The sequence below is a fragment of the Chlorocebus sabaeus genome, chromosome 8 (assembly GCF_047675955.1).
Source record: "Chlorocebus sabaeus isolate Y175 chromosome 8, mChlSab1.0.hap1, whole genome shotgun sequence".
In the NCBI taxonomy this organism is placed as follows: domain Eukaryota; kingdom Metazoa; phylum Chordata; class Mammalia; order Primates; family Cercopithecidae; genus Chlorocebus; species Chlorocebus sabaeus.
The window spans coordinates 138365323-138385072 of NC_132911.1; the positions used below are offsets into that span (position 1 = coordinate 138365323).

Genomic DNA, 19750 nt, shown 5'->3' on the forward strand with positions numbered 1-19750 from the left:
GAGGCTGCCCTTGGTGGTTCGTCCTTCTGCTTCCACTCAGTCTCTACTCATGCCCCTCCTCATGAAGCATGAGTAGAGGACCTCATGCTAGACTCCATGTGGGGCAGCATGCCCTCTTGCATATCCTGCAGTCCCCAGATCAATGTGTGGCCACAACTTACTCACCCTCTTTCCTCCAAATTTGCATCTGCTCTGGGCTCTTGAGGTAGGCAGGGATGCCACTATTCACCCCGGCCCCTAGGCAAAATCAAGGCAGATCCCCTCTGCGAACTCTGCCAGGTCCTGTCAACTGCACTTCCTCGACATCTCCACAATATGTCCCCTTATTTCAACTCCCACTGCTGGATTCAGATGCCACAGAATGCTCCCCAGGATCACTGCATCAGCCTCCTCTGTGTGGCCAGTGGCTCCTCTGTGCCTGAGCAAATGCTATTTCCTCCTGCAGGGGTGGTACTCCCCTCCTCTCCTGCCCTCTTCTACCCCAGCCCCACTCTTCACAGCTCGATGTCTATGTGGCCTTCAACTCTCTGCCCCAGCGAGCCACCAGAGAGCACCCACTCCACCTGCTCTCCAGGCTGCTACAGAATCCCCTTCCACCAGCTCCCCCAAGACCCTGTGAAGCCCCTACTAGCTGTTCCCCATACTTACCCCACAGTGTCATAATCATTTCTGCCCAGCCCACTACAGTCTGGGAAACTACTGCACAGACCTCCGTTCATGCGACATCCTGTAGTCAGCAACCACCCCATGCCTGCTACACAAACAGTAGGCGCTCGATGCCTCTGATGCATTTCTGAATCACCCACAGGAGGGCTCAAAAAGTTCCCATTCTTCTCAGCCCCTAACATGCAGGCACATGTGCATGCGCGCACACACACACACACACACACACACACACACACCCTTAACTCTGATGAGCTTCCAACACCTTACTAAGAAAAACAAAGTCCATTTGATACAAAATCTCTCAAGTAAGTCCCTTTCACCTCAAAATCTTCCTGTTCTTTGTTTACCATCCCACCTCTTCTAGAAGTGTTTCTTTAGGAGGGGTCCTGTGGCCAGGCACAGTGGCTCACACCTGTAATCCCAGCACTTTGGGAGGCTAAGGGGAGCAGATCACCTGAGGTCAGGAGTCTGAGACCAGCCTGGCTAACATGGTGAAACCTGGTCTCTACCAAAAATACTAAAAATTAGCCAGGCATGGTGGCACACACCTGTATTCCCAGCTACTTGGGAAGCTGAGGCAGGAGAATCGCTTGAACCTAGGAGGTGGAGGTTGCAATGAGCCGAGGTCACACCATTGCATTCCAGTTTGGCCAATAAGAGCAAAACTCCATCTCAAAAGAAAAGGAGGGGTCCTGCTTTGTTTTACAGTCCTACACTCTTAGTGCAGGATTTGTGTCTGCGTTTCTTACCCTTGAATTCCCCACAGAACAGAGTATCTCACATGTAACTCGTAATTCAAAGTATGTTGAATTGGAAGCAGGCAATTAAAGAGTTGAATGCAAATGCAATCACACATTTGTAGAAATTAGTTCATATGCATTCATTTATATTTAACACTGCACTAATATTCTAAAGTACCTATTCTAAATTGCCCAAGAACTAATTAAATCTCAGAATGCCCCGGAGAGTAAAGTGTTATCAGTTACATTAATAAAAAGCCCAGAACAGCTGTCAGAACAGCAGACTGATAAGGGATTATATTCTGGGACTCTGCCACCAATTCACTCCACCCTGCTAATAAAGCAGTTTAAAGCACTTATTACACCCACAATGATTGGAACCTGCTGAATATGCACTGCTCTTCCTCACCCTCTTCCCTTAGGCTTTCTTGCATCCTCCTATCTCTCTTACTACAGGGGAAGAACAGGCAGGCACCTGCTTTCAGCATGTGCTCTTCCCAATAGAGAGAAATTGCCAGGAAAATAAACCTGTGAAAGGCATGAGGCCGTTGTCTCACTGGTCACCCATGGCGGCCTTACATACTAACTGCAGTGATCATCCCAGACCTCCTCAAATGTGCCCAAATTCCCCTATCTGCAGGCTTTGTTTGAACCATCATGAGAGAAATGCCTATTCCACCTCCTTCTCCACCTTCTCCCCTAGTCCCAAGTCATCCTCAGAGATGGAGTTCAGGGCCACCTCCTCCTTCAGGAAGCCTTCTATGACATGCTCCAGCAGACGCATGGTCCTGCCCTGCTCCCTCTGCAGGTGGTTCACCTCACCGTATTTGGTTGTCTATTTACATCACTGTCCTCCTCCCCAGACACTCAGCTGCTCAAGGGAATAGACTTGTCTTACTCAACTTCAATCCCCAAAGTCTGACTTGGTGCCCAATAATAGCACAAGCTCAGGAAGCAGGAGAAAAAAAAGAGAAGAGATTCTGCCTGCTGCAGAAATCTCACTCAGCCCTTGCCTTTAGCCAGTCTCCCTGAGATGGGAAGCCCCAGCCCCAGCAGTATGTCCAGATTTACAGGCTGCTGGGCACGAGCCATGAGCCGCACGTTCCAGTACTTCTCCGGTCTCAGGCATGGTCACTATGACACTGTTAATTAGAGCAAAGGCCCCCTGTGCCATGGGCTGCATCACACTGGATCAATCGCGGACCCTCCACACTGAGAATCGCTGAACTTCAGACAGCAACTCTAGGATGAGGCCACTCCCTTTGCCTCCAGACACCAACCTACCGCATAGTCCCTGAGAGCCAGCAGCCCCAGCGTGACCTCCCAGATGCTGAGGAAGCAAGTCTTCCTTTCACCATTCTGCTGGGGTGGGATTCTGTCCCTGCAAAAGGCCCTGAGCACCCTTTGGTAACTAAGAGTCACAGTAAGCAGCAATGCGACAGTGGGGGCTGCAGTGTCAGTCCTGTTTCTATCTGACATGTCTCTCAGGAACACACAACTGTCACCAGGACTGGAGGTTTGAATTCACATGACTCTGAAGCAGGGGAGTGTGGAGAATCAGAGGACCAGCCAATCAGCAGCAGCATCCCTGAAGACAGATGGATCTGCGTGGCAAGAGCTTGAGCTGGGAAGTCCAAGGGTCCTGGACCAGAATCCCTGTTCCAACAGGTACTCTCTACCTGGGCTTAGGCAACTTCCTTCACCTACCAGAGCCTCAGCTTCTTCATCTAAAAAAGAGAATGGCGCCCTGCCCCGGTGGTCGAATCAGAGCAGAGACACGGTGCCCCACACAGCAGCAGAGGCAGTTGGTCACAAAGAAGAGGAGGCAGCATCACTGGGGAGCCCAGCTGGGGTAGGTGAGCCTCACAATCCCTCTGAGGGAACAGAGAGACCCTCTCATATTGTTTTATTTTGTTTTATACTCAGAAAAGGAAAAAGAAGCGAAACTAAGGCAGGTAGCCCAGTGCCCAGGAACCAGACCCAAAACCAGGCCTGGGCCTGCCCGACCTAAGCCTGGTAGTTAAAATTCAACCCCTGACCTAGCAACTGATGTTATCTATAGATTCCAGACATTGTGTGGAAGGACACTGTGAAACCTTCCATTCTGTTCTGTTTCACTCTGACCACCGGTGCTCGCACCCCCTGTCACGTACCCCCTGGCTTGTTCAATCGATCACGACCCTCTCACACAGGCCCCCTTAGAGTTTTGAGCTCTTAAAAGGGACAGAAGTTGAGCACCTGACGAGCTCGATTTTAAGACGCTAGCCTGCCGATGTTCCCAGCTGATTAAAGCCACTCCCTTCACTATCTCAGTGTCTGAGGGGTTTTGTCCGTGGCTCATCCTGCTACACCTGCTGAGCCAAGAATCGGGATTCTACAAGTCTCTGGGACGTTCTGCAGGGATGGCTCAGGGAAGTCGGGAAGTGTGTGAGCGCAAGCCTGTAAAGCCCAGCACCTGATGAATGCTGCAGCTTGTTCATGCAGGCCACCTCTGGCCTGCTGGAGCTCCCCACGGGCTCAAGGCTCTAGGGCCTACACTTCCTTCCTTCTCTAAACAACTCTGATAATGTAGCTTACTGTCATTTATCTGAGCTTTTTATCTGAACTACGTAAAGTATAAGAAGCTACTGGAGTAATAAAGGTCATACGCAGGTGCTTTCACCAGGCAGACACCTGCCGGGGCTGCCTACATTGAGGGATGGTGCACGCCATACAGAATGAGACAGAATTCATTAGCTGGCTTAGAGGATAGAAGGGGCTTCCCAGGAAGAAAGTTCTGCCCGCACAACAGATTCCATAAGACCAGTGGGGGCCAATGGCATACAGAGGCAGTGGCCCAAGACAAAGCAATCTCAGGACAGGGTGAGATCCATCCACGCCCAGCAACAGCAGGGGAGGGGAGGCCACGGGAGGTCCACCAGCAGGAAGCAGCGTGACCCCATGTATTTCACACAATTCTAGGAGGGTGGGCTTATAGGGAGCAGATTCAGAAGGAGAGCGGCCAGTCTGAAGACTATTGCAAAACTGTCTGCATTAGAGGTGATGACAGTGGACCTGGGGCAATGGGAGGAAGGAAGAAATGTTGGCAGGACTAAGGACTGAGAGATTTGCAGATGAGACAAAAGGAGGAATTCAAGATGACTCCAAGGTTTCCAATTCAAATGGCTGCATTAGATGGCAAACAAGAGGTAACTTCCATAACCGTTAAGTACAGGCGAAAAAACTGATGGCTGAAGCCGAAATGTGAAAAGCAGGAGAGCAGGAAGAAAAAGAACCAAAGCAGCTGCAGATTCGGAAATGCATGGGAGCAAGTATGGATGGCAGCCAGTCAGCCACAACATGTACTTACCCAGGGCCTCATGTGAGTCACTGGGCCACTCCACAGAGAAATACAAATGCAAGGTATAAAATAATTAACTTTGGGTTTACCACCCATTAGATATTGCACAGTTCTTGTGTCTGCTCTATGAGAATCGGTATTTTCACTCAAAAGATAATCACTGAGCACTTGCTGTGTGCCCAGCACTGTTCTGAATGCTGCAGACAGAGCCAGGAAGTGACACACCCACACAGAACAAGTTACTTGGTCTGTTTGTGCCAAATCTGCCAAGGACTAGAGTCTGGCCCTGGACTTTGGTAAAGAAAAGAGAGATGTGTCCCTATTCTGTCCACAGGGAACAAGGCCATGGTGCAAGTGTGGGCTCCTGCCTTCTCAGTTATCAGCTGATAGGGAGACAAACACACAAACCAGCAATTCCAACACAGCGACGCACGTGCACAGCACAATGAGAAGCGCGGATCTGCTGGGAAGCTGAGCACAAGGGAGGGGACTCTGGAGCTAGGCCTGGAAAGGGGAAATAAAGCTGTGACTTGAAGACCAGCAGGAATCACTGGCACAGGAGAGGGTTGTGGCATTCCATAGAGAAGGCACAGATGACGGGATGGAGCCCTGCTGGCTCAGGGGGCTTGTGCATGTGCCAGAATCATTGAAGGTTAAGCATATTCGGAGGGAAAAGGGCAAATGGGCATTGCAAGCAAAAAGAATGACACGTACAAGAGATGGTGAGGGCACAGGACACTGGGGGCTTTAAGAGGTTCACTGCAGATCCAGAGGTGGGCAAAGTGGGAGAGGGTAAGAAGTCAAGGTGCAGAGCGAGCAGCGGCTAGGTCCTAAGTGACATAGCAGGTTCTTAAGGAGCTTAGGCTGTCCCTGCACAGCAGTGGGTGTCATGAAGGGGTGCATTCAGAGTAAGGATAAGATGGGTTCATATGTCATAAAGATGCTTAACGCTAGGGAGACAAGGTGGAAGGTGAAACGCGTATGGCCGGGGAAGCCTAGGAAAATCCACTGAAATTTGGGAATAAAAAAGAAGAATTCCTCTTTACCTTTCTTAACTCATCCTTTTGAAACTTACCCTTTATGTGTGTATTATAACACCTACAGCGTATTAATACAGCAGTCTATATGTATCTGAGCCAGAAGGCCTGGGTCCACATCCCTGGTCCATCGCGTACTATGGGGTGACACTGGATAGGATGCTTGCTCCAGTTTCCTCATCCATGAAATGGGAATAAAAACAGTAACTACCTCATAGGGCTTTTATGAAGAGGAAATGAATTAATATCTGTAAGACACTCAGAAGAGAGGCAGGCCCATAGTAAGAACTCTACAGATGCTTATTCAATTTTAAAAATGCAACTTATTACTAAACAAATACTTAATGAGGATAAAACCCCCAGAATATCTGCAAACCACTGGTGTACACAGAGCATGAATTGGGGTAGACAGGCAGACTGGAGTGGTCACAGAGTCCACAGAAAAGATGATGGATCCACGAGGACAACAGCAGGGACGGGGGAAGGACTGAAGAGATATTGAGCAGGTAGTCAGTTGACCACGGTAAGTGTCGGGATGTAACAGGGATGTTTCTGGCTGAATGGTGGGGGCCAGTCACCAAGATGAAATAGAGGAGGAACATCAGTTGGGAGCTGGACGAGCTTAGGATTGAACACGCTGCATAACTTAAACTGCTTGGGGGACACCCAAACTGAAACATGGGCAAGGAAGATATTTGCAACACATGAGAACACAGCTGGTGGTAGAATCAGGTAAATGGATAAGAACCATGCGGCCTTCACTAGTGATGGTCACCAAGCATTTCCAGGGCTCCTCTACCCCGTGAACGGGGCAGAACTGCACTTTTTGGGCCCCTGATGTCAGGCGGGGCCATATGATTCCCTGCTGGCCGATATGGTTTGGATTTGTGTCTCCGCCCAAATCTCATGTTGAATTGGAGGAGGGGCCTGGTGGAAGGTGATTGGATCATGGGGGTGGATTTCCTCCTTACTGTTCTCATGATAGTGAGTGAGTTCTCATGAGATCTGATGGTTTAAAAGTGTGAGGCACTTCCCCCTTCATTCATTCTCTCTCTCCTGCCACCATATGAAGACGGTCCTTGATTTCTCTTCACCTTCTGCCATGATTGTAAGTTTCCTGAGGCCTCCCAGTCATGCCTCCTGTTAAGCCTGCAGAACTGTGAATCAATTAAACCTTTCTTGATAACTTATCCAGTCTCAGGTAGTTCTTTACAGCAGTGTGAAAACAGACTAATACACTGGCAAGTGAACTGTGCAGAGAAGAAATGACAGATGCTCTTCTGAGCCAAGATGAAACCACCTAGGGCTCTCTTCCCTCCTGTACCATGACCTGCTACATTCAAGATGGTGGCTGCTCTCTCCAGTTGGGTCCCTGAGTGAGCAGGGCCCCTGAGGACCTGCAACACCAACAAGAAAGCAAGCACAGGAATACTGAGACACTGTCACTCAGGGTAGCTCTGCTATCAGGTGTAACCAGGTCTCCCCTTAATCAGGGACAGTGATGTGATAGGCAGAAGAGGGGCCGCTCACAGAGCAGGTAGGCAGGAGCAGTGGCATGAACTGCGCCACGGAGAAGCCACACTCACAAGTACGCACAAGACCAAACATGGCTGCAGACCACTGGGCTTCCACTCACCTAGTTAGTACAGAGGAAAAACTGAGGGTTTACAGGCAGCAAAAAGAAACAAACATTACCACTATCCGTCTTTCCGCAGAGAAAAGTGAGATGTTCGGAAACACATTTTCACCCGCAAATTTTTAAACATGACTCACTCCATACCATTTTCAGTCATGGCAGATATTTATCAAGCCAGCTGTTTTGCTAACACAAATACAGTAGAAGGCAGAGACTTGAAACACTGTAATAAAAAACCACCATGAAGATTACAGGTGCATCTTAAGTAAGACCATAAAATGAATGCCTTGTCTTTGATAGGAAGAATTTAATGAGAATAAGAGGAAATTTTCACAACTCTCTTTGCATAAAATGACCCCAGAAAGAACAAGCTTAGAAAAGTTCAGAAGTCACTTTTATAAATTTGACATATTGATTTCTGTAGGCTGCAAAACATTTTCAAAACACCAGCTGTTCTACATAACTACAGGAAAAAAAAAAATCTCTTTTCCTGGTTTCTTCTGCCATTCAAATGCAGAATAAAATAAACAAATGTTGAAAACATATCAAAGAGTTATTTTAACTTGCCATGGTTCAGGGTAAGAAAAAGCTTATTTTGTTTTCTTCTAATTGTTTTAACAAGCTATAGAACCAAGGTCAGTTGTTTGAAATGTCACTAGACTGCTCTTGACAGAGCACATATTAAAACAATTACTCGAGAATTTTCCAAATTGTAATATTGTGCTTGGCAAACTAGGGAACACGGTGCAATCACATGAATGCCAGCCGCAAGGCAGCTGGGCATAAGGTCATTTCTGCATATTTTAGAGCTTCAACAGTGGCCAGAAAGGGAAAAACGCCCAGAGCGTCTACCTTTCCATTTGGTATTTGTTAAATTAAAGTCAATTTAGGTCATTAAAATCAATGGAATATGAGGCCATTTTCTCTACAGCCATTCCTGGAGGAAGCCGATAATCTGGTTAGAAAGGACCCTGTCTGTCTGCCTTTGCTGAAGAGACTGCCCAATCATTACAGAGTAGAAAATAAGCATCAGGAATCCACACAGGGGGCCACTTCCATTGCTTATAAGGTTAGAGAAAAATATGACAGAGACACGCTGAACTGGAGAAAATCTCCATCCATGAGGTAGAAATGAGAGCGGTCTTAAGGCACAGACACGATCAAGCAAACTGGCAACAGGGCACGAGTCGGGAGACGCAGGCCCCAGCCAGCCCCAAATGAGTCATGTGACCGGATCGCCATCACTTCTGCACCTCAAATTCCTCAGTCATAAAACTAGAACTTAGGTCTAAAAGGGGAGTTCTTTAAGCCAACCACAAAAGGTCACATACTGTGTGAGTCCATTCACACAGTGTTCCCAAAATGACAAAGTCACACAGTTGGAGAACAGGTTGGCAGCTGCCAGGTGAGGGTGGCGATCGAGGGACAGGGTGCATGGCCCTGTGACTACAGAGCGGTTCTGGCTTCTGGCAGCGAGCACAGGCCATACTTGTGAGTGGCAAATTGGCAGCCAGTCACGCGCACTCTAAGGCCAACGTCCTGACTCTGATACCGTGCTAGGGTTGTGTAGGGTGGAGCCACTGGGGGAGACCAGGTGAGGGACACATGGGACTCTTCTGTATTATCTTTGCAGCTTCCTGTGAATTCATAATTATTTCAAAACACAAAGTTGTATTTTTTAAGGGGTTTTTGAGACTGAACCGCCAGATCTATATTTTCTCCGTGGACCCTATGACTTCAAATATTTTATCTACTGAATTATATTTATTAAAATAATTCCTTTCCCTAGATTTATTGGTCAAATATACACAGTTGGCCCTTGGACAACATGGGTTTGAACTGCAAGGGTGAACTTATACTGAAATTTCTTCCATGTCTCCCACCCCTCCAGAAAGACCAAACCCTTCTCTTCCTCCTCAGCCTACTCAACATGAGGATAAGGAGGATGAAGATCTCTATGATGGTCCACTTCTGCTCAAAGAGGAGTAAATACATTCTCTCTTCCTTACGACTTTTTTTTTTTTTTTTTTTTTTAAGCAGAGTCTCACTCTGTCGCCCAGGCTGGAGTGCAGTGGCCGGATCTCAGCTCACTGCAGGCTCCGCCTCCCAGGCTCATGCCATTCTCCTGCCTCAGCCTCCCGAGTAGCTGGGACTACAGGCATCCGCCACCTCGCCCGGCTAGTTTTTTATATTTTTTAGTAGAGACGGGGTTTCACCGTGTTAGCCAGGATGGTCTCGATCTCCTGACCTCGTGATCTGCCCATCTCGGCCTCCCAAAGTGCTGGGATTACAGGCTTGAGCCACCGCGCCCGGCCCCTTACAACTTTCTTAATACCATTTCTGTTTCTCTAGTTTACTTTATTATAAGGAAATGGTATCTAATACATATAACATACCAAATATGTGTTCACTGACTATTGGTAAGGTTTCTGGTCAACAGTAGGCTATTACTAGTTAAGTTTGAGGAAAGTCAAAAGCTATACTTGAAAATAACTGTTGACAGTGGGATGGTGCCCTTAATCCCCACGTTGTTAAAAAATCAACTATATAACTGCCTTACTTCCCAACTTACAGAACACAAAAATGCAATGCCAAATGAATCAAAGATATACATAAAATAAAACCATACAGATAACAGACAAATAAATAGAAGCATTTTTTTTAAATTGGAGGGGATATGAGGTAAATTTTGTAAACTACGATAAAAGGGCAAAAAATGTAAAAGATACATCTGACAATACGATACAAACAATGGTGACAATACAGACATTTAAAACTCCAGCAAAATGCAAAAGGAAAAAAAGCAACGCTACAAAGAAAATTCAAAGACAAACGACAAATTGCAGAAAATATTTTCAGCATATATGATCATTCAAAGGTATAAGTAAAGTGCATGAACAAGGAATGACCCCAATCACACAAAACCCACCAATAACTAATAACTGGAACAGAGATAGTCCACTAGTGATCAAGAAGCAGCAAATTAAAACAATGAAAGCCAACTGTTCACAAAAGAGACTGGCAAGGATAGAGGCTGACACAACCCAAGATGAAAAGGATAAAGGCGATCTGAGGGCATGACCCATGACGGAAAAATAATTGACACGCACATTCCACAGGGCGGTTTGACAATATGTATGTGTGTCAAAATGTAAAATATGTCCTATTTGCATTTTCCTAATGCAAAAGAAAAACAAAGCAATGCTACAAAGGAAACTAACAGATACACTTACAGACTGTGTGATCTAGCCAAGCAAACTGCTGAAACTATCTGTGCCTCTGTTTCCTCTTCTATAAAATGGGAATAACAACAGTGCCTACCTCTTAGCTGCTATGAGAGTTAAAGGAGCTATTAGCTGTGAAACACTGAGAAACAGCAACTGCAAAATAAAAAGCACTAAAAAACAGCTCGTTAAATAAAAACTTAACAAGCATTACATTATTAGTCATTTAAGATAATGGCACAAGTGCAAAAAATAATAATAATAAATCTAAAATGCATGCCCAGGACTGTTTACTTGAGTAGTGCTTTTTTATCAGAGAGAAAATTTTAAAACAATTCTAAATGCCCATCATCTAGAGACCAATGAAGTAAAATGAGGTAAGCCCATGCATGTGAAGAAATGCTGTACACCTTTAAAAATGACAACAAGCAACACTGTTTTGGGTAAGGATACACAGCACAGCGGTCAAAAGCACAGACCCTGGAGCCAGCCCACCTCGCTCACAACCAACTCCACTACTTATGGGCTGTGTGACCAAAGCAAACGGCTGAAACATCTGTGCCTTAGTTTGCTCTTCTATAAAATGGGAGTAACAATAGTGCCTACCTTGGCCAGGCACAGTGGCTCATACCTGTAATCCCAACAATTTGGGAGGCCAAGGGTGGTGGATCACCTGAGGTCAATAGTTCAAGACCAGCCTGGTCAACATGGTGAAACTCCATTTCTACTAAAAATACAAAAAATTAGCCGGGTGTGGGGGCAGATGCCTGTAATTGCAGCTACTTGGGAGGCTGAGGCAGGAGAATCACTTGAACCTGGGAGGTAGAGGTTGCAGTGGGCTGAGATTGTGCCACTGCACTCCAGCCTGGGCAACAAGAGCAAAACTCCATCTCAAAACAACAAAAAAAATTAGTGCCCACCTCTTAAGCTACCATGAGAAGTAAAATGACTATGAGTTGTAAAACATTGAGAACAGAAACTGTCACATAAAAAAAGCGCTAGAAAAGAGCTTGTTAAATAAAAAATATTGTGATGAAAAATGTATCTGCCACATTAATGAGTGAAAAAAGGTCACAGAATATTACGTATAATTTCAGTTCTGAAAAATACATATGGGTGTACACAGAATGGAGGAGGGCCTTCTCTTTTTCAGTGTAACAGTCATTGACCCCAGGCAGTGAAATTTTGGAATATTTTTACTTTCTTAGTATTTTCTGTTTCATTACAGGTATTAAAAACTAAAACAAACAAAAGTTATAATATCCAATAGGCATTCTCAGACACTCCTGGAATCTAAGTTGATGTGAGCTTTCTGGGGAGAAATCTGGCAATATTAATATACTTTCCAACCCAGCAATCTGCTTTTAGGAATTGATTCTAGAAAAATCATAACACAAGTCTACAAATATGTATACATACTAACACACACACACCTATTTAGGAATAGTTATTAAAGCATTGCTTACAACAGTTAAAAACTGATAAAAACCTAAGTTTTCATCAATTGTACCCTGGTTGGTACAAACAGAATACTTTATGGCACTGACGGAGCCACATGGAAAGATGGTTCTGGTGAAGGTGTTGATCACGCAGGGAAAGACTCTGCACTCTGCTGTGATGGGGAGACACTGAGGCACTGTGTTTTACAGCAGCAGTCCCCAACCTTTTTGGCTCCAGGGACTGGTTTCACAGAAGATAATTTTTCCACAGATGGTGGGGTAGGGTGGTTGGGGATGGAACTGTTCCACCTCAGATCTCAAGCACTAGATTCTCATAAGGAGCACGCACCGTAGATCCCTTGCATGTGCAGTTTACAGCAGGGCTCATGTTCCCACGAGAAGTGAATGTCGCAGCTGATCTGACAGGAGGCAGAGCTCAGGTGGTAACGCCAGCTCACCAACCACTCACCTGCCATGCAGCCTGGTTCCTAGCAGGCCACAGACCGCTACCAGCCTGTGGCCCACGGGTTGGGGACCTCTGTTTCAGAGAGCTGACACTAAGGGCAGTGCAGACTGGGGAACGGCCATAGACCCAACTGAACTTCTGGGCCTCCAGGGTCTGTGCTGTTGACTTTGAGCCTCAAACCCAGAGCTTGACCTGAGGTCTGGAAGAATGCGAAGCAGAAAACTTTAGTGTTGCAAAAGAGCAAAGTCTCTGATTTCTAGCCATAACTGTGCAGAGTCCAGGAGTGCCTCAGAAGGAACCTGACAGGAAAAACCCTGTGAAGGTACAAACAAAAGGGATTCTCGAGAAGACAAAACCAAATGGTCAGAGAGAACTGGATTCTCTGAAGGGCTCAGGCAGTGCAGAAACTACAGACAGCAGAGCTGCCTCGATGGCTAGCACTGATGAAAACACACCACTATTACCTAGCTGTGCTGGAGCAGGGGGGCATGCATGTGTACGCGTGGGAGGCAGAGAGAGAGAGACAGAGAGAAAGGGAGAGAGAGAGAGGGAGAGAGAGAGTGTGCATGCATGCATAAGAGGGTGGGGGAAAGACTCCATAACCCAAATCCAGTGATTAACAAATCACTGGAAATCAGAGCTTCGGGTTCAGGGGAGGTCCATCCTAATCCTTCGTCTTTCAACCGTTTCATTTCTAAAATTATCTTTATTTCCCAAAAGGGCTTTAGGTTCTGAAACACGATACGGATTCTTCCGAAATGACAGCACTCCCGGGCTACAGCTCTCACACGGCAATTACTCAGGCTCCATTTAGGGACAGCTCCACCTCCTTTGATCCTCATGGGTTATTTTCATGAGCCCGTGCAGCCCCACAGGGTTTTACATCATTGCCTTGAGAGTTATTTATGAGAGGGAACAGTGTCTGGTATTTTCTACAACTTGTACAGATGTTGGCAATGAGCCTTGGCCACCAACCTAGATGTTCCATAAATATTAGTTGATGAGTTACTCAATAATTCACCCAAACTATGATAGGGTTTTGCAAACCAAGAGTCTTGCTCATTGCAGGGAGGCATTTATACTGAAGAATTTAAGAACAGGGGTCAGAGTAGGACAGCCTGGATTCAAAGGCCAGGTCCCCTTACTAACTAAAGGACCCTAAACAAATTACTTAATCTCTCAGAGTCTAAATGCCCTTATCCATGAAGCAGGAAGGATGACAACAGTAGTGTATCCATGTGGTTATGAACGGCTCACTGTAATAGCTGGCATTCACTCGGTGCTTTTGATACGGCAGGTACTACTGGAAGCACTTTATAAGTCCTATCTCACTTAATTGTCAAAGCAACCACAGGAGACAGTACTGCTTTTATTACAATTTTACAGATGAGGAAACTGAGGCAAAATGAAGTTAATAAGTGCAGAAACTGGGATGCAAACCCAGGTAGTCATAACCCAGAGCCTATGTTCTTAATGAGAACTGCCTCCCACATAACATGGTTAGCACAATACAAAACAGAAAGAAACACAGGGTACAGTTTGAAGACTTCAAAAATGGTGCAAGGACCCAACAACAGAACCCATAGCAGAGGCCCTAACTGCTCCAGTGCAGCCTTGCTATTTCATTCCTCCAATGAAGGCCATCTGCAGACATGCTACCCCACAGCGACTTCATCCCCTGGTCACATTTATCTGCCTTTCAGCCTCTCTTAGAAGCTGCTTCAAAGCTGAAGCCTAGTCAAGAACGTATCTGAAGGAAGTACCTGATAGTCTTTATTTTCTTCAAGAATGCCCACCAAAATCTAGTCCTCAGCCAACACTGGCCCATCAAGGTCCCTCATAGGAGCCTTGAGGATCCTAATTGCTGTACTTCGGCCCACATGGCCCCATCCATCCAATAAGACAGCCCTCCTTCCTTTAATTCAATACCACCCAAACTGTGACACCAGATTCACTCCCGACTTTCCATCAGAATGCTCTCTCCTGTTGACAATTTGTTATCTATTAACATGATGCATTTAAAACCTTCTCTTCTTTCCCAGAACATAAGCTCAGCAAAGGTAGAGGCTGTGTTTTACCATCCCTGCAACTCTCAAAGCATCTAGCAAAGCAGCCCCCTGACCCGCATGCCATGGGCATCAACTCCCAGATGACACATTCACTTCAAAGATTACTTACAGTAATAGTCAGTCATCATTAAGAAAATAAGCACTTTTCCAGATGGGTGAGAGCTGAATAAATATGGGCTATTTCCAAGTAATAACTGACCCAGTGAAACCTGATATTAGCAGATACACCTCTTCATAAGAAATTGACATGTTCAGCCATTTGGCAGCATTTACCTGCTTCTCCTTCCTCCTCACCCAAATTCAGCACGATAATGCAGATGTGCTTCCGCAGCTGGCGCGTGTTGGAGAACTTCCGACAGCACTTGCTACACTCCAAGCTGCTTGGAGGCAGGCTGTTCCCATCCTCCGGAGCCAGTGGGCTGTCCTCAGTTGGACTCACGATGTTTTCTGCCAGCTCCTCTTCTGTGCTGGGCTTCTTCGTGGACCCCTTAGGCCTGCCTCTCTTCCTCTTCATGACCAAAAACTCTACAGAGGAAACAAGAGGGCACAATGGAGTCACATGAGACGGCACTGCAGGGCTCACGTTCACCCTCCAAGTGTGAGGATATGTTCAGATTTCACGTTTTATTAAAAATGAAAAATCTGAAGTGATTCCACAGCTGCAAACAATTATCTTTGGTGCTAATATCATTGCATCTGTGTACTAATGGGTAATCAATGTTCTAATGTTCTGATTCAAGAAAATCAGTTTATTGGCATCTCTGTACATCTTTCTTCAGCAATGCTGGGAGGATTTTAAGTTGCGGCTGTCAACTCCCTGTTCACAAATCCTGCCCCTTGTTAAGCACCATTTCTACTGAAATCCAGTTCTCAGAAACTGCTTAGGGACTTCTCTGCAAAGCGTTCTCGAAGGCTGCTGAGCTTGTCATGCCCTTAATGAGTTACACAACTATTCAGATTATTTCAAGGAGTCATAATTAGTAGAGTCAAATAGTCCTGGCAAGAAAAAGAAAAAATAATTACAATCTAAAGCCACAAATTATAGCACTAAAGACAATAACAATATTTTTCCAGTTTCCTAGCGACCTAGTGATTTTCAATGGCATGATCACAGCTGCTTTACAGCAAGTTTAAAATCATTTTATAACTTGTGTTTCTTCTCAATTAGTGTTAATTTTTAAGGCATTCATCTCCAGAATGAAGGTGGGAATTAAGAGGGGTGAGCAGGGCTGGGCGCAGTGGTTCACGCCTGTAATCCCAGCACTTTGGGAGGCTGAGGTGGGTGGATCACAAGGTCAGGAGATCAAGACCATCCTGGCTAACGCGGTAAAATCCCATCTCTACAAAAAATACAAAAAAAAAAAACATTAGTCGTGCGTGGTGGCAGGCACCTGTAGTCCCAGCTACTCAGGAGGCTGAGGCAGGAGAATGGCGTGAACATGAGAGGCAGAGCTTGCAGTGAGCCGAGATCATGCCACTGCACTCCAGCCTGGGCGACAGAGAAGAGGGGTAAGCGGGCACTATCTTGGGTACACGTGCATCTGTAGATATCAGGATGTCTCTCAGGTCCCTTCCTGCTCTCTCCAAAGCTGTTGCTCTACGCAGTAGGACACCAGCCACTTTATCACACTGCTACTACCATGAGGACCCATTAAGTAAGTCACTTGTGCTCACAAATCAAAGAGGGAGGCCACAGGGGCAGAAGGGAGCAGAGATGGGCAGGACAGTCTGGGGCAGAGTCTGCAGGGACACAACAGCCTGACCACAGGGAATCTAGACAAAGGAGCCTGCCTTGGTACGGGGTACCCAAGACCTCAGGGAAACCTGGCACCAGAATGAGGCAAGAGATTTCCTGGGAAAGGAGGGCTCTTGCTGGAACAGAGCTTCAACCGAACTGCAACACCACTGGTGAGTAGGTCGGCTTTGGTTGAAAGATCCAAACCAGAGCACTGCACCAGGGCAGCCAGCGAGATTCCTGCCTTCACTCTGTCTCCCTGGGGCATGGTGGGCAGGGGAGCACAAAGGAGGAGAAGGTACTTAATGATAGGAAGGCAAACCAGATAAAACAAGGGACAGAAGGCCCTGGGAGCCCTCCCTAGATTTAAACAAGGAGAACAAAGGCTGTGTTTACAGGAAAACCAGCCCGTGTGCACGGGAGAGGGAAGGAAACAAATAGAAGGTACAGAGTAAGAAGAAACCATTTCCCTTGGAGTCTTTAAAACTTTTCTCCTTATTCTTTTTCACAACACTGTGTACTTGCACAACCTACTGAAGCAGCAATTCATACCAGAGAAGCAGAATTAGCAGAGAGGCTACAAAACACCCACCTCGTGTCATGTCAGCTGAGTTCCAGAACCAGGGTGCCTAACAGTTTACTGAAGTCTGTGGCCCAGGTCTAAACCCAGTGACAGACTCTGCCATCCCGCAGACACCAGCCACTCCCCTGAAACACTCTACGAGGATGCGACTGTGTAGTGAAGAATTAACTTTACCCAAAGAGAAGTCTGGCCTTTGCCCTTGGCTACAGGAAGGTGATTTCTGGGCCCCCGGATGTCCCTCCTGATAGGAGCATCTTTGTTTACCCAAGGACTTTGGCCACCAGACAAACAATGGGATTTATGATGGGGACTTTGGAAAACAAAAGGCATCAGTCAGAACCTACAGGAGGGACAGGGACTAAAAGGCGGCATGTGGGCAGTGTGTCATGGAGTCCTAATAAAAACTCGGGATACCAAGGCTCGAGTGCACTTCCCTGATTAGAAATACTCTTGAGTGCTATCCTGCATTGTAGCCAGGAGAGAGGTAACTTTGCTCAGGACTCCATGGGTAGACCAAAAGCTCCACGTCTGGGACCTTCCCAGTCTGCGACTTTACCCACACACCTCTCTCCCTTTAATTGGCTAATTTGCATCCTTTGAGTATAATCAAATTATAATAATGAGGACAGGGCTTTCCTGAGTTCTGTGAGTTATTCTAGCAAATTCTCAAAGCTGAGAGAGGCCATAGGGACTTTCCAAATCTGTAGTAGTAAAAAAGAAGTAACAGTAGTCCAGGAGACCCCCCCAAACTTGTGGCTGGGATCAGGAGTCTTGGGTGGACTTGCTCGTCTTATGGAGAACTGTGCCCTTAAGCTTGAGTTTAGCAAACTTACTGTTGCGGGGTACCCAGTGTTTTCTCCACACAGACTCAATGGAGCACACGGAGCCACAGTGCTTGCATGTGCTGGAGCACAGCACAGTGTGCAGTACAGCAGCCATCGTAGGTCTCCCCTCCCCCAGACTGGAGACTCCTCAAAGGCTGAGTCCCTGTCCGGATTACTTTGTATCCCCCTCAGCACCTAACCTGGTGCCCTGCACAGCAGGCAGCCAGCAAGCAACTCTGGGTGAATTAAACTGATGAGCAATGCACAATTAATTCCACGGCAATGAAGAAATAAAATCGGCCTGAAAGCTTTGGAAAACCTTAAACATGATGGTGACAAAACTAATCTTCCAGCTTGCTGTATCCATAATTCAGATCCTCAAGACCAATTAGCTAGCTAAAAATGAAATATTCATAAATGAACTTGAATAATTTAAGCTCTGAAAATGAGTTGCTGCTGTCAACTACTCGCATTTTATGGCAGAGTTGAAAACCTTGGAACTGGGCAAGGAAAATCATGTAACGTCTAAATCAAAACATTTCAATGGAGTTAGCTTTAATTCTTCTTCCTCCCTCTAAATTCCTTTATTTAATCTGTCACTAAACTCTATGGACTTTGCCCTAAAGATGTCTGTCTAGTAAATCCCCTCTCTGTTCACACAGCAACCTCACCACCCAGATCCCTGCACAGTTTCCACATTCCAGCTTCCTGCTCTGGGCTTTCTCTGTCTCCATCCCTCATCTGTCATTCCCTCACTCTAGAACCTTCCATTGTTCTGGATGCTTTGCCCACAACTCTCAGGCCTGGCCTTCAAGGTCCTTTAGCATGTGATCCAACCCTACACATATGCACGTGCGCATGCAAACAGGTGCGTGCACGCACACACACACGCGCGCGCGCACACACACACACACAGTGCCCCCACTTCCTTCTTCCTCCCCCTTGACTGTTCAGGGCAATTTTCTAGACTTCTCCAAATATATCTACAGAGAATTCCTGTCTCTTTTCAGTTACTTGTACTATTCTACCCAACTGTGACCACCTCCTTCACTACAAATCAGACACCAAGCCCCAGTTCAAATCCTAACATGTCCGGTCCAATTAAGACCTCAGTCCCTCCTCCATGAGGTGTCCCCAGCTAAGTGAGCAGGATGACTATCCCCACAGTTTGATTCGAATCACAGTGTGAGCCACACACACGTAGGGTGTGTATGTGCCTGGACCACTCCCTGATTGTTCCTATTTTTCCCCACCTTTTATGAAAAACCCTGAGGTCTGAGCTGGCCTTTTAATTCCTGGGTCCCACAGGGTCTTGAACAGAGCTGGATGTGGAGTAGATACAAGTAATAAGAACACACTGATCCACTGTTTGATGATAGGAAAAGAAACATCTGGAAAAGAAGCCATTTCCTGCATCCCCAGTTTCCAACAGGAAGAAAGGGCTAAGCCACAGTGCCTCTTAACCCTGCTCTAAATCCACGGTTTGGGGACAACTTCTTCTTAGTCAGAAAATCATCCTTGCAGATCCAAGGCCAAAAACTGGCAAGGGGCACAGAATCAGCCAAAGGATTTCTTCTAACTCAATCAAAACACAACATGAACATTATGAAAAAAATAGCCCAACATTATCAAAAATTTAATAATGTAAGCCCTTTATGTGTGCATCACTCAAGTTTGCAAGGCACTTTCCCAGCTATTATCTCATTTTAGCCTTATAAAAACCTTAAGAGATGGATGTAGCAAACATAATGTCCTCAATAGGAAAAGAAACAAGGGATGCAATGGTTCAAGTGGCTTGGCACATTTTCCAGAACCAGCTGCTGAGAACACAGAACTGGAATTTGGGTTTCCTTATTCCCAGACAAAAACGTTTCTGCAGAATCATATACCCCTGATGCATGGGTAAGAAAAGGTCAGCTCTAGATACTTTAATAGAGACAATCTGTGCTATGCAGAGAATGCTGGCTTGGAGCTGGACTGACCTGGGTTCA

The 19750-nt window shown here is 46.2% G+C and overlaps 1 protein-coding gene across 3 annotated transcripts in view; it reads right to left on the bottom strand.

Moving 5' to 3' along the window:
• ZFAT (zinc finger and AT-hook domain containing) overlaps positions 1 to 19750 on the bottom strand; it is a 233530-nt gene that overhangs the window by 148074 nt on the left and 65706 nt on the right. For all 3 annotated transcript variants that reach the window (XM_008001600.3, XM_008001598.3, XM_038000102.2), the window contains exon 3: positions 14891 to 15142. In XM_008001600.3, coding sequence (XP_007999791.3) covers positions 14891 to 15142 — 252 coding nt within the window. The remainder of the gene's footprint in view (positions 1 to 14890; positions 15143 to 19750) is intronic.